Genomic DNA, 15,190 nt, shown 5'->3' on the forward strand with positions numbered 1-15,190 from the left:
TTATTCTTCTGTTTATTCTTATTTCATTTTTACTGTTGAAACAAAGCTAGCTAAGCATTTAAATTTCATCTCATTGCCTTAGACACGTTAGATATTGAACAAAGTTGACTTTCAGTTTTTAAAAATATCAATGGTGATTATTTATTCTTTTATCACTCTTATCTATAAACTGTTAAAATACTTTTGTAGATATTCTGTAAAACTCTGCAATATGTGTAAAACTAATATGTGTATTAGTGATAAACCAGATACTGAGTCTGTCTTGCTAATTGGAGAGGGAAAAAAAGAACAGAAAATGAAGTTTTCTTCAGATAATCCAATACAGCTGAGAGGCCTTGATCTGTTGTTTCCGTGTGGAATAAATATGGGAAGCTTGAAAGGAAAATTCATGTGTGCAGACTAATTTTGGTAGACATCATTGAAAAGTCTAGGTTCTATAGTAAATTGAGTTGAAAAGCACTTCTACAGTTCATCTGAAAGACTTTTTTTAATGTTCATTAGGGAAACAAACAAACAAAAAATAGTTCAGGACTGTTCCTGACTGAAGAAATGGTAGTGAGTGGGAACTGAGTATTCAGAGAGGAACTGTAGCTTCATAGAAATGGTCAGAACCAAACTAGATATGAGCAATACAATGCCTAATGAAGGAAGGGTTTTCTCAAATGAAGTTTGGAATTAGCATGTGCTCAAGGAACTGGCAGATGGCTTGAGGGTGGGCACAGGGCACACCACTGGGGAGAACTAAGTGACATTTCATTATACTAATACATGAGTAATATATCCATATGCTGTGTTTAAAACAACAGTAAAGTGATTATATATCCTTCTACTTATTGTTGATGGCTGTTTTCTTGGATTATGTATTGGGATTGAATTGGCTGTCAGTGGATACCTAAAAAATGTAGAACTCAGAGGGCAGCTGTTGACCTTTTGTCCACAGAACAGTTTGGTTTGAGGAAGTTGTGAGTGCGTGCTGTCTTACTGGCCACTTTAGTGAACAATAGTCTTCACTGTTATGGTCTTTCTTAACTTTTATGAAATGAGAAAAATCTGAATTGCCATATCGGTATGTGCTGTTTGTATGTGGCCCTGCCGTCACCTTTCTAAAATAATCTAGACAGTTTTATTTATTTATTTTGTAATGTCTTCGAGAAAAAAACATAATATGACCCTAAGCCTTGTTCTTATTCTTATTCAAGGTTGATGGGAATACCACCCTTTTGATGAAAATAATGAATTTACTATAAATTGTCTATAACAAGAAGGTTTCACTTAGGTGATCTGTCTACTTTGCCCTACTGAAAACATAATATTTTTCAGCTGTAACATTGCCTCGAGTTCATATAGTGCTTTTTTCCTCCCCATCTTTCATATGCTGAATGACATGTGAGGTGTTTTTTTTTTTTTTTTTTGAATTGAAAAAGTAATATATTTGGTGGCATTAGGATAAAGAATGGTCCCTTACACAGTTAGGTATATAAGGGAATATTGGAAAACTGGCTCATGTAGCTTATCTTCTCATCTTACTACATATGTAACCAAGTGAGGTTTTTAGTTTTTGTTTGTAATATTTGGATTTCTTATTTTGGAAATTTAAACATTATGCTTCTTAGATCTACTATTCTTCACTACAGTAAAGATATTGTAGAAGTTTTGAGAATCGTGGCATTTTCTTTTCACCTTCACTTGAATCTGGTTCATTATGTAAACAGTGAGCTCCTTGACACAGAGACTATATCTTAACTTATTGTTTTATATGCTGGGCATGAAAACAGTAGATGTTTCATAATTAAGTTAAATGGAATTTATATAAGCTGTAAAACTTTAATGAGCGTTTTAAAAATCTTTTAAGAGAAATCCATGACAGTTCATGAACTTTGGAATCTCACCTGGTTTCAAAACCTGGCTCAATCACGTAACTGTGTCTCTCTAAACTTCATCTCTGAAGTAGGGATAATAATCCCTACAGTGCATGGCTGCTTTGAGCATTACATAAAAGAATGCATGTCAAGGATTTAATATAACATGTAATATATAGTAATCATTCAATAACATCAGCAATTGATGTTGCTATAACACTACTATTTTAATTATTATTATACTGAACTCTGAGATTCTCCCTTACTACACCTTTTTAAAAAGAATAGACACTGCTTATAAAAAAATGTTGGAAGCATTATGGGAATTATGCCTACCTTGGAAACATAGTAGCCACTAACCAACATTAATAAAAATAAAATATTATTTTGAAGTAGGAGAAATTATCAAAAGCCTCAGGTTTGAAGTCAGACAGTACTAGCTTTGAGTCTTCATTCAGCCACTTAAATATTCTGTGATTTTAGGTGAGTAGCTTCTCTTCTGACTCCAATTGCCTCATCTTTAAAATGGAAATAGTAAAAGCCTACCTTAAAGTGCTGTTGTGAGAATTTGAGACAATATTTTTAAAATATCCAGTGCTTGGCATTGTTAATAAATAGTTTATTGTTATTATTTTATTCCATCACTTTTCTTCTCTGTGTTCTCTGGTCTCTCTTATTTATTATTATTATTTTTTTAATTTACCTTTACTAGCTATTCATCTTTACACTTGCCCATGGTTCCTTTTGGCTCCTTAGTCTTCCTTTTCACATTTATTTCCTTTTTTTTTTTTGAATCACATTTTTAATGACTTATAATGACCAATTAATTGACCATAAAATAGAGGAGTGAGTGTGGGAAAGAAAAGAAGCAGCTGAATATGTTGGTATATTTTGAATATAAGTTATTAGCTAGCCTTTATTTTCTCTAAACTACATTTCCCTTGTATGATAGTAGAGCAGTGAACCAAGTCTGTGGGTATTTGATGACAATGTCTAATTGGTTTTTATAGTCTTAGCTCTGAAAGTGTACTTTTTGAATTTGTACATTGTTTAATGAATGAATTCTTGTCTTAATTTTTATTTGACCATTAAATTTTCTTTTACATTTTTAATAAAGGCTGGATTTTTCCATATGTAAACCTTTATGATAATCTTCCAAATAATAAGTCGTTTTAAACTGTTTATTTAAAAATAAATCTGCTAGTAGAATTATGATTTTGTTGTTATAAGGACTATAACTTCCAGGATGTATTTTTTACTGAGTATAGAAAATATCTAGTTATATACTTTAAATTGTTCAATTTTTACAGAAGACAAGATATAACTTACCTCCTTACCATAAACGGACAGGATATCATGTAGGCTTACTTTCTAGCCACTACTTCTCAGCCACTATTAACATATCTGTTTCCACAACTGGACAGTTTCAAAACTAATATGTTGCCAGACTCTGTTTACTGGCCTTGAAGATATAAATCAAGAATGGTGAGCAGTGCAAGGAAGGGACTAGGCCCAAGTTTCTGGTATATTTTAGTGTAATTTTTTACACTCAATTCAGTCAAAGCAATTTTATTTACTTGGTAAATATGTAAATTCTGAGATTTGCCTGATATGTATTAATGACAGTTGGCTTTGAAGTAAATTTGTTGTGTACCGAAAAAAATTAACTCATGGAATGATAGAATTTTGAAGTTCTGCAGTATTCTAGAAATTAACTTATTTTTACAGGAAAAAAATAAGACTTAAAGAATAGAAGTGATTTGATCAAGTTCACAGTTAGCCTGGGAACACAAGACAACTTTCTTAGTCTGGCATTTGTGGCCCTAAATTACCCATAGGGTTTTTATACTTTTCCTGTATTTGTTTTATCAAGGAATGGAAACTCGACAAAAAAATCATTAGGCAAAGCAGCTAATCCAAAACAAAGAAAATTATTGAAAAGATGGACTGTATATATTATGTAAAATTTGAATTATACGATGATTTTTAAAATTATAAAGCCATATATAGCTATTTAACTTGAGAATTGTGCTGCTTAAAATTATGCATTACTTTAAGTAAATCAATATTAGGATAATGATATGTTCCATATATTTTGATTTTGAACATACAGGGTAAATTGTGATAACCTTTATTCATCCAATAAGAGCTGCATTCCCGAGAGACCATACAATAGTCTGTTTTCAGAAAAGTTGAAGATGCTTAGTAGAGTCTAAAGCTCAGCTTTTAAAAAGAGTGCATGAATGGGAGTACTATTTAGTTTCTTGAAAGATGGTTGCTCTAAATTTAAACTAACATCATTATCAAAAGCCTTATATATCAAGAATCTATCCATATATGGACTTACATGAAGGAAAGACTCTGCCCTCTGGGTGTTTGTGTTCTAAGTAAGTTTTGGTACAGATCTAAAGAAAGCATACAGGCAGCCTGAAAACCATCGCTTAAATACATAAAATAATTAAAATAACAACATAATGAGATGTTTTAGTGAGTACTGCCTATAAAATGAATTATAAATACTTCTACTCTTACATATTTTATTGGAATGTTTTATTAACATGCCTGCATTTTTACCAAACCAAGTTCCTCAGGGGAACAGGAATCAAATATTAGGTGTATTTCCCTAGTATGCTGGGACTATAGCAGGTACTGAATAAATAAATAAAGAAGGGTGAGAGCTTGTGTAGTTCCTTGTCTGTTCTGTTTCACTTCAAGATCATGAGAGCTCTGATAATCTGGAGCTTACCTCTATATCTCTCTCCTTTTGAGTTGCTAAGTCACAAAGTATTAGAAACACGTGATACCAGATCAATTTTTGTTGACTGCATAGATGGATACATGGCTAAAATATGAATGAAGTACAGATGAGGCAAGAGGAAATTTATTGCTTTTCTTGAAAAGGGAGATGAGTTTAGTATTTATTTGAGTAGTGGAAGGAAGAGAATCTTAATAACTATGGGGGGAAAGGGGCTTGATGAGTAGTGAAGGCTAGGTTCACTACTCATCAAGCATCATTGTCTTTGGACCCCACTCGAGAAGGAATGATTAAAGGCACTGTGATCAGGTACAACAAACATTTGATTGAGTATGTTAAAGAGAAACAGAAGAGTTCTGTGGTAGGAAATAGTTAAATGTTCCATCTGTTCTGGTCTCTAGTAGAATTTAAAATAACTCCAGGATATATGTTTTAACCATTTTTAGGCTTAACTGGTAAAAAACAGTTTTCTTTACTAGGCCATATTCACATTGGGTTATAATAACATTTTTTATATTTCTGATGATTTTAAGGATTTAAATGTATTCCTATATTGTGATTTTGTGTATTTGTTACTGCCTTGAGAGGCATAGTTGCTATATAATTCTACACAACACAGTGTTGACAATAATAATACAATTTTTCCTGAAAGTTTTGTAAGCTCTGTAGCAGGATACAATGTACTGTGAATCTGTCACTTCTTGCAAAGTCTTTCCAGATAGAAAGACTTATTTTTCAGCTGAATGCATTTTACTTTTACATTTTGTTATACTTTCTGTATCTTATTGCTCTATTGGCATAGTACATCATGAAATTCCCTTTACGTAATTACTTTTATTTAAATGCCCATATTTTTGGTAATAATAATGAAATTAATTCCATGTTTTCATATAAATATATTTAGCTTCAAAAAATAAAAATAGTTTCCAATAGACCAACAACCAAACCAAAAATAAGCAAAGAATATGAAAAAGCACTTCAACCAATCAACCAAAAAAACAAACAAAGGCTTATAAACCTGAGAGGCTCAGCTTCACTAATAAGAGGGGTGTAACTATAATATGATATATCATCACCAAACAGATTGGCCAAGATAAAACAGTTTGATAAAACACAGTTTGTGGGGATAGAGAAATGTCTACTGTAAGAAAATAGCTACTTTTATATACTCTTGGTGGGAGCATATATTGTTACAGCCTTCTTGGAGGGCAATTAGGCAATATTTGTCAAAACTAAAAATGCACTTGTCCTTTGACTCAGGGAATCCACTTCTAAGAATTCACCTCCAGATATGTAAGTTTACAAAGTATACTTTGATCTTCAAAAATGTTCATTGTATCCACTCTAAATATCTATTCATAGGAGACTTTAAATAAACTTTACTATTTCCATATATGTGTATGTTCATATGTATAAAATTGAAAAGTATATAACAATGTCTTTATTAGGTATGTACTTATGTACAAAGATATATGCTTACACATACAAAATTCTACACAGATGAAGACCAGAGGTCTGGGACAGAAGGGAACTTTATTTCATTGTATTTTTGTAATTGTTTGAATTTTTTTTTTATTATGTATATGCTTTACTTTTTTTGTATCAATTTTAACAGCTTTTTTGAGGTATAGTTTACATGCTATGAAATTTATGAGTTTAAAATATTAATTCCGTGGGTTTTTTGTGTATTTACTGAGTTGTGTGTACGTCCATCCTTATAAGATAATTTTAAAACCTTTTCATTTTCCCCAAAAGAAACCTGTACCCATTAGCTATCCCTCTTCATCACTCTTCACTTCCCCAGCTTTAGGCAGGCACTTTTCTACCTTTCGTAAGTAGATTTGTGTATTCTGAAATTTCATGTAAATGATCTCGTACAATAATTGGTCTTTTGTGACTGGCTTCTTTCACTTAGCACAATGTATTCAAGGTTCATCCATGTTGTAGTATGACAGACTTTTTTTTTTTAGTTTAAAAAATGTTAAAAAAAGTGAAAATAGCAATTTTTAAATTACTTATTTTAAGTATATTGCTCAATAGTTTTGAAATGGTAGGAGATTACAGAGAAGTTATTTCTTGTTAAATATTTACCATTTATTGGACATCTTTTAGGAACTAGTCATTATATTAGGCTTTATGTATGTTATGTCATTTAATTCTTATAGCATATGTAATAGGTAGTATATTATTTCTACAAATGAGCAAATTAAGTGATATGATCATTAATTTTTTGTGTCAATTTATACATAAAGGCGCAAAGTATATATGTGTACAGATGCATACTTTACAACCAGTAAAGTTAAAAATATGTCAAGTGTTCTAACATTGCCATGTTACACAGTGAAAATGTCACTGACTAACCAGAAATGTCCAATAGAACTTTTTGCAGTGATGGGGATGGTTATATCTGTTCAGTCTATTATGGTATCCACTACCACATATGGCTTTTGACTACTTGTTCTGTGGCTAGTATGAATGAGGAACTGAATTTTAATATTATTTAATTTTAATTAATTTAAATTTAAATAACCATACTCTGCTTCTGGCCATGAAGTAATAATACTGATTGGATTTACTCTCTTAACTGGAAAATTGAAAGACTGGATAGAAAAAGTGGACAAAATATATGAAAGAATGGGTTGCAAGATCTTGCATATTAAGCACTGAACAGCAGGGTTCCCTGAGATGTGGGAAATAAATGAGCCCGTGTGGGAAACATTTACACTAGTTTATTGCCTTGAGAGAATTTCCAGGCATTTATCAAAGAGGAGTCACTTAGACAAAACCCAGAAGACTTTCTGAATTGAGGAAATAAAGCTGAAAGTGTGGGCAGACCATGATGGATAGTGTTCACAGAACAGAGGCCTAGAAAGGAAAGTATTCAGGTGATTACTGTTTAGGGCATGTATACGAGAAAACTACTCCAGGCCAAGGAAAGAACACCTGAAGGCTTAGAGATCTTTAATTGCATGCTTGGCACTCAGACAGGAGTAGGAATAGTGTCTGTTCCTATTAGCCAAACTGAAAAATCTCAAAGATTCATGTGACATGGATAAAGTACACATAGGTTTTACCTCAGTAAATGATAGGGAATAATTAGCCCTTTATTGAGCACTAATGCAGCCTCTCCTAATCTATCTTAAAAGCAAGCCCTTAAAAGATTGAACTGTTTCCAAGTAACTTAACTGTGTCCCAGAACAAAGCTCAAGAAGATTTATAGGAATACAAAAACATATAGCACCCATCAAGGTAAAATTCAGAATGTTTGACATCCAGTAAAAATTTACCACCACGCAATAAGAAACAGGAAAATTTGACCATAATGAGGAGCTAAATCATATCAGTCAGTTAATACCAAACCAGAACTGACCAATGTTATACTTAGCAGGCAAAGACATTAAAAAGTGTTATAATAATTGAATTCCATAGTTTCAAAAATTTAGAGACATGAAGATAGGAAAAAATCCAAATGAAAATTTTGGAGATGAAAATTGCAATGTGTGATATGGAAAGTTTACTGGATGACATTAATGGCAGATTATACATTGCAGAAGAAAATATTAGTGAACCTGGAGACATAAAAATAATCTAAAATGAAACAGAGAGAAAAGAGAAATATTTTTCACAAAGTAAAGAGAACATCTGTGAGTTGTGAATGACCTATTTATACATGTAATTGGAGTTCCTGAAAGAGAGTAAAAGAGTGGAGAAAAAATATTTGATGAAATAATGGCTGAAAATTTTTTCAAATTTGATGAAAACTATAAATCCACACATCCAAGTAGCATAATGAAACCCTAGTACAAGAAACACGATGAAGACTACTCTAAAGCACATCATAATCAAATTGTGAAAAGACATTAGAGTGACATGTGTAAACTACTGAAAGTAAATGAGCTGTCAACCTAGAATTCTATACCCAGCAAAACTATTTTTCAAAACAAAGTGAAAAAAAATTTTCAGACATACATATTTAAGGAAGAGTGATTAAAATGTAGTGATGAGTTTATATACGTCTGTGTGTAAATATAAATATATGTATATAAATAATGTCTTCGAGTTTACTAATATTTTCTTTGGCAATGTATAATCTGCCATTAATGCCATCCAGTAAACTTTCCATCTTACACATTATGATTTTCATCTCTAGAAGTTTCATTTGGATGTTTTTTCTACATTTATGTCTCTAACTTTTTGAGCTATGGAATTCAGTTATGGTAACTTTTTGAAATTTCTTTGCCTGCGAATTATAATGTATTTTTCAGTTCTGGTTTGGTATTAATTGACACACACACAGATACACAATGGATGACACAATAGGACAAAGGTCAAGAGGGGACAAATGGAAATATACTATTGAAAGGTCCTCATACTATATGTTAAATGGTATAATTGAATGTAGTGGTATCATTTGAATGTAGACTGTAACAATTTAAAGATGTGTACTGTAAACCCTAAAACAAACACTAAAATCAGCCGACAAAGGAAAGAAAATGAAATCATAAAAGAAAAAAACTACAATTAATCCAAAACAGGAAAAAAGGAGCAAAAAATAAACAAGAGACAAATAGAAAAATAAATAGTAGCAAGATGATAGATTTAAATCTAAACATACCAATAATCACATTAAATGTAAATAGTCTACCCCAATTAAGAGACAGAGGTTTTCAGATAGGATAAAAAAAAGCAAGAATCAATTATTTAATATATAATGCTTAGGAGCAATGCACTTCAAATACAAAGTCCCCAGTCAGTTGAAACTAAAAGCTCACACTAAAGAAAGCTGGAGTTACTATTAGACAAATAATGAGAAAATGTTATAAACTGCTTTTTGCATGTGATCAATATGTTTATTATCTTGATTTTGATGGTGATTTTACAGTTACATATCTATGTCAAAACTTACAGGCTGGGTGGGGTGGCTCATGCCTGTAATCCTAGCATTCTGGGGGCGCCGAGGCAGGAGCATCACTTGAGCCTGAGAGTTTGAGGTTGCAGTGAGCTGTAATGTCTCCAAAAAAAAAAAAAAAAAAAAAAAAAATCACAAAATTGTACACTTTAAATGTGTGTAGTTTATGTTAGTTATACTTCAGTAAAGCTATTAAAGCATTTAAATAGCCACACATGTTTACTAACTCCAGTATTGGAGTATAGAGTAGTATTCTGTAAACTCCTTGAGGGTCAGAATTGTTTTTAAATATCCTCTGTATCTAGCAGAGTAACTGCTTGCCCGGTATTTGTTTAATGAAGGAATGCAAGATACAACTAGCTCAGTAAGCAAGGACATACCACTTACCTTCTCAGAATCTAAGTTTTCTTATATAAAAATCTGTGATAGTTTATTTTGAAGTTTCCATTAGCTCTAATATTCTGTAATTTGAAACACAGAAAATATTCTTCATTATTTAACTGTAGATTTACCTGGAAAAGTACTTTGTTAAAGTTGCCGTGATAAACCAGCAGAGTTTGAAAAAACTTTCAAAACCTTACTTAGCTAAAAATGAAATCCTTTCTTTACAATTTTTAATTAAAATAATATTACATGTATTTTGCAGTAAGTTCCAGTCTTTTGTGATAAAATCCAAAGTCCTTCCAGAGGCTGTGTTCATTTGGTCCCCTTGCTTTCTCTCATCTCCTCAGTGTCTCTGCTGACAAGTCTCTGCTTTCTTGACCACTTTGTATAAAATAACAATTCCTGGCTGGATGCAGTGGGTCACACCTGTGATCCCAGCACTTTGGGAGGCTAAGGTGGGAAGATCACTTGAGGCCAGGAATTTGAGACCAGCGTGGGCAACATTGCCAGACCCCATCTCTACAAAAAAATTACCTGGGTGTGGCGTGCGTGCCTGTAGTCCCATCTACTTGGGAAGCTGAGGTGGGAGGATCACTTGATCCCAGAAATTTGAGGCTCCAGTGATAAAGCCACTGTACTCCAGCCTGGGCAACAGAGTGAGACCATGTCTCAAAAAAGAAGCAGACAAACAAACAACAATTCCCACTCTCCCGTATTTTTATTTCCTTATTCTATCTTATTTTCCTCTAAAACTGTGAGCACTGTCTGACCTACTATTTTTTTTTTTTTTTTAATATCTTCTCTCACCTGACTAGAAGATAAGTTCCATGAGGGCAAGGACTTTGTGTATCGTTGTAAGTTCTAGAACAGTGCCTGGTACATAGTAGGTGTTCAGTAAATATTTGTTGAATGAGTTGATCAATTAGCCTGCAATATCCCTTTGATTTATTCCCCTGCTTGTAAAGATGTTCATGTCTTGAATCCCTGTTGTATAAAAAAGTGAGCTCCAGTTAATTGTTGGTGATTTGAGAGATTTCAAAAGGGCTGCCTCTTTAAAAACAATTTCTTTCCAGACGTATGTCTCTGGTTTAAATTTTTATGTCTAGATTACTTCTGTGAGTAACAAAAGATAAAAAGAATCTGCTGAGTGCCTGGTACTTCTATAAACTTCATCTCATTGACTTTTCCCAATAATTCAAAATGAGATATTATCATCCTCAGTATATCATCCTCAGTATAGATAAGGATTCTAAGTAAGGCTTCGGGAAAATCGTAAAAGACAACCAAGTCACACAAAATTAGGATTCAAAGCCAGATCTACCTTACTACAAAACTTGAGTTCTTAAACATTGTACTTTTTTCCAGTTTCAAATGCATTATTTTTAAGATTAAGTATCAGTTTAAATGAGCACAGGTAGGTTTAGTATATTAAGATAGAGCATAGTGACATTTTGAGGGAAAGAGACTTTGGATATTTTCTTCAGAGAAAGTTGGAGGGCGTGGGAAAGATTTGTGAGACACTTATAGAAAGGCTTTTGAGTGTGGTCTGCAAAGAAGACATTGACTATTGCAGGAAAAACATGAAGCATTAAACACTGGAGAAGGATGGTGTTGCCCAAAGGGAATAGAATAATAGGGAAATAAAAAATTTAGTTTCATGATCTGGGTTTTGGTTGGCAAATTATAGCCAGTAAATAAACTCACTTAGACTTTAACTTATAATCAATTAATCAATAACTGAAAATTATTTCACATGCTACATGTCTCTAGAAACAGTGAAATGAACCTTATGCATCATGGGTAGAATAATTTTAAGTCAATGGAAAAGAGAGAGAGGGGAAAGGAAGGAGGGAGATAAGCAGAGAGGAAAGAGAGAAAAGTATGTGTTTTTATTAGAAAAAGATTTTATATATATTATAATATATTAATTGTTATATAAATGTATATAATATTTATTTAATAGTAATTGTTACCAACCCTTTGTTGGTTGGTGTGTTTGTATATTTCTAAGTCATTCATCCTATATTTATGGGCTAAGATGGCAAACTTACCAAGTTTGATTTGTAATAGCAAAACTATTGTACTTTCCTTGAGTTTACTAGAAATTATTTTTGTTGGAAATAGCAAAACACTGTTTTACATCATTTTCATTTCTGTTATTCTTTCGGTTAGCCTTTACAGTTGAAAGATTGTTCATTTCTTTTCTATGATGCAAGACCATTGACAATTTTTGTGCTTAATTTACATTGTTATTGTTAACATAAGAATGCATTTTACAACTTCCCTTTTTTACAGAGATCCACTTTGTTGGCATAACAAAGCCTTTAGTCAGGACTGGATTCTGGATTCCTTCCATATACCATTTTAGTATGTTGTATTTAGTATGATGTTTTGAGATCTTTTTCAATTCAGATTTATTGTGTGTTCTTATGCCTTCTTTTAGAGGAATTTTTTAAAAAAAAATTGTAGTCTGTATTCCACAAAGGATTATTATATGTTTATGAGCTTTTCTTATTGATTAGAATTGGTTGACACCTGGACTGTATTTTACATTTAAAAAGTCTGGTTGTGTTGATATAATAGTTATTATAATAAACTTTCTGATTTATTCACTGACTTGATTATACAAAAGCTATCATCCTTGTTTTTTAGTTACATGCTTCTTTGGGCATTCTAACAGACAAGTTAAAAAATTGGCTATTCCTTTTTTGAACCTTCCTACCCTTCTGTGCAGTCTGTGTAACTTGTGTGTACATGTATGTGTTTGTGTGTTATGTGTGTGTAATACATACATATTGTATATATGTATAATAACTATATATAAATACAGTTTATTATTGCCTTAATATGACTTATATGAAAAGTAGAGAATATGATATGTACATGCCTAATTTTGTATGTCCTTTTATTTTTTTAGGCACAAGATTTAATAGTGGGTATTTTTTTGTTATAAGTCACTCAAATGATGATGTCAGTGTTCTTTGGTAAATAATGTATTTTCTTCTTTTTATAGGTCCTTTTGTTTTGCATCACAGCTGCCATGTACATGTTCTTTTTCAGGTATGTTCTGTTATACTTATATATTTTAATACCAAAATAGTATCCCATTGTAATTTCTTTGTCAACCCTGAAACTAAAGTATTCCCTAAATAATTATCCTTTACAAGTGGCATAATTTTCTTTTCTCTAGAGTGGCTGGAAATAAATCACTACTCCTTTGTGAGTAAAGAGAAAGAGAGGGAAGGAAGATTTGCTTTTTTTCCTCTCCAAATTCTATTTACTGGTTCATAAATAGAACATGTCAATTAATAGCAATCAAATCCCAATAATTGAATTTTTGTTTTTTGTTAACCAATTTTAGGGATTTTTTTTTCACTCTCCTTATAAAACAATCAACATATTAAATTGAGATGAGAAAAACTCACTTTTTCTATCAAAGGCTTCTGCAAAGTTAACCATTTGTTAATAATGTTAAAATTGTATTTTTCCTTGACACTGGGTCTCTGAGAAATGTGGGGAATGGGGTACAGGTGTGAGAGGGTGAGTATTAGAATGGTCCAAGATTTAAATGCTAGTAAGAAGGATATTTGCCTTCTTCATAAAACCACAGTAGTATAGAAATATGATTTTTGATGAGGGAGAATCTGTTCCTTCGTTCCCTTCATTTTCAGTGATACCAATTAATTCTCATTTATTTCAGTGCACTTATTTGAATAGATTTTTAAAATTTTTTTCTGAGTCTAGGAAGAATTTAATCCCAGCAGGAATGACTAGGCCTTTAATAAAATCAGCACTTAATTGACAAAAGCAATTATGGATTTTTAATAAGGTATATTTGGTAGATATATTTAAAAAAAAAAGATGATTCAACCATACCAGAATTTTTAAACCACTAATTTCCTACCAGAACATCTTAATAATTTTTGGTAAAGCACAATGATATAATTTTAAATTATTATAACCTTTTCAAAGTATGCTATATGCAAATATAAAATAATTATTTTACTGTTATTATTCTTGTAAAGAGACAGCCATACTGTTAGAAGGGGAAAAAAATATATAAAGATTCAAGATAGGGAAAACTTGATCCGTGAAGGATTGATAATAGGATGCATAGTATGTTTTATCAGTCATTAGTGACTGAAAAATTATTGAATTTTTGTCTTTGTGAAATTGATTTATTTATTATTTTTACTGATCTTCATATGTACTATACTATTCCAGTGGTCTCTTTCCTATATTTTAATAACTTAGGGATGGGTTGAGGGAGTCTGGAACAATGACCATTTCATTTCCAAAAACTTAATATAATTATGTTCAGACACATTATTAGGACAATATTGCAAAAAGTCACATAGTTTATATCTTTGTGTTCTTTCTCATCTGAAGATATAGCATATCCAGTGGGGAAAATGCAATCATAAAAAGTTAAAATGTTAGAAACATAACTTTTGTTGATATGCACAGGTGGAAAATGCAATAGCAAGTAAATTTTCTTTTGTGAAAATTTCTAACAGAACCGGCAGTTAAAATCCTTTCTATTATGACACTTACAGACAGCATATGTGATTAACATTTAGTATTTCTTAGGCATCAGAAGTTTTTGAGGTTTAAAAACAAATTGTGTGTTGAATACACTGATATATGCCCAATTTATAGCATGGTTCTAGGAAATTATATTTTGAAAACTGCTACCATCAACCTAGTATTTTTGGTGTAGAAAGAAAATCAACCCTATAAATATGTGTTTTGGTGCAGAGCTACGGAACCTTTTCCTGTTTCAGTCACAAAGTCTGGGTTAAAAACAACAATTTAAAATACTTTCCAGAAGGCTCAATACAAGGTTTAAGTGCCAAGATAAACACTTACAATTTTCTGAGGTAAGGGGTTGTTTTTCTCCCAAAAGAAGCACTATCACCAAATTCAGTGTTCTTGGCAGAAGTTAGTTTGAATAAATCAACAAAAGAGGTTTGGTAAATGGTAAAATAAAACCATTTATGAAGTACTACAACAAAATAAAACAATGTTATATGTTTGTCTGAAGTCTAGCTTGTGTATGGAATGAACAAATAATACTGTATGTAGCATTTGGCAAGTCTACGTTCATTGGAATATTCTTAAAATTAAATTTTACTATAAACACATACATTTGAGGATATTTATTCCATTATTAACAATTATTTTAAATCTAATAGCATGAAATTAGATAATTAAATATCAAATGATAGTTTACCCAGGACTCCATTTTTGGTAACCTTGTTTGAGAAGAGGATAAGGGAAAAA

The 15,190-nt window shown here is 31.7% G+C and overlaps 1 protein-coding gene across 2 annotated transcripts in view; it reads left to right on the top strand.

The window, feature by feature from the left end:
- The window catches only part of TMEM135 (transmembrane protein 135), a 236,969-nt gene that overhangs the window by 142,359 nt on the left and 79,420 nt on the right, over positions 1-15,190 (top strand). For both annotated transcript variants that reach the window (XM_012641862.1, XM_012641861.1), the window contains one exon: positions 12,921-12,967. In XM_012641862.1, coding sequence (XP_012497316.1) covers positions 12,921-12,967 — 47 coding nt within the window. The remainder of the gene's footprint in view (positions 1-12,920; positions 12,968-15,190) is intronic.

This window comes from Propithecus coquereli, unplaced genomic scaffold (genome assembly GCF_000956105.1).
Source record: "Propithecus coquereli isolate 6110/MARCELLA unplaced genomic scaffold, Pcoq_1.0 Scaffold170, whole genome shotgun sequence".
In the NCBI taxonomy this organism is placed as follows: domain Eukaryota; kingdom Metazoa; phylum Chordata; class Mammalia; order Primates; family Indriidae; genus Propithecus; species Propithecus coquereli.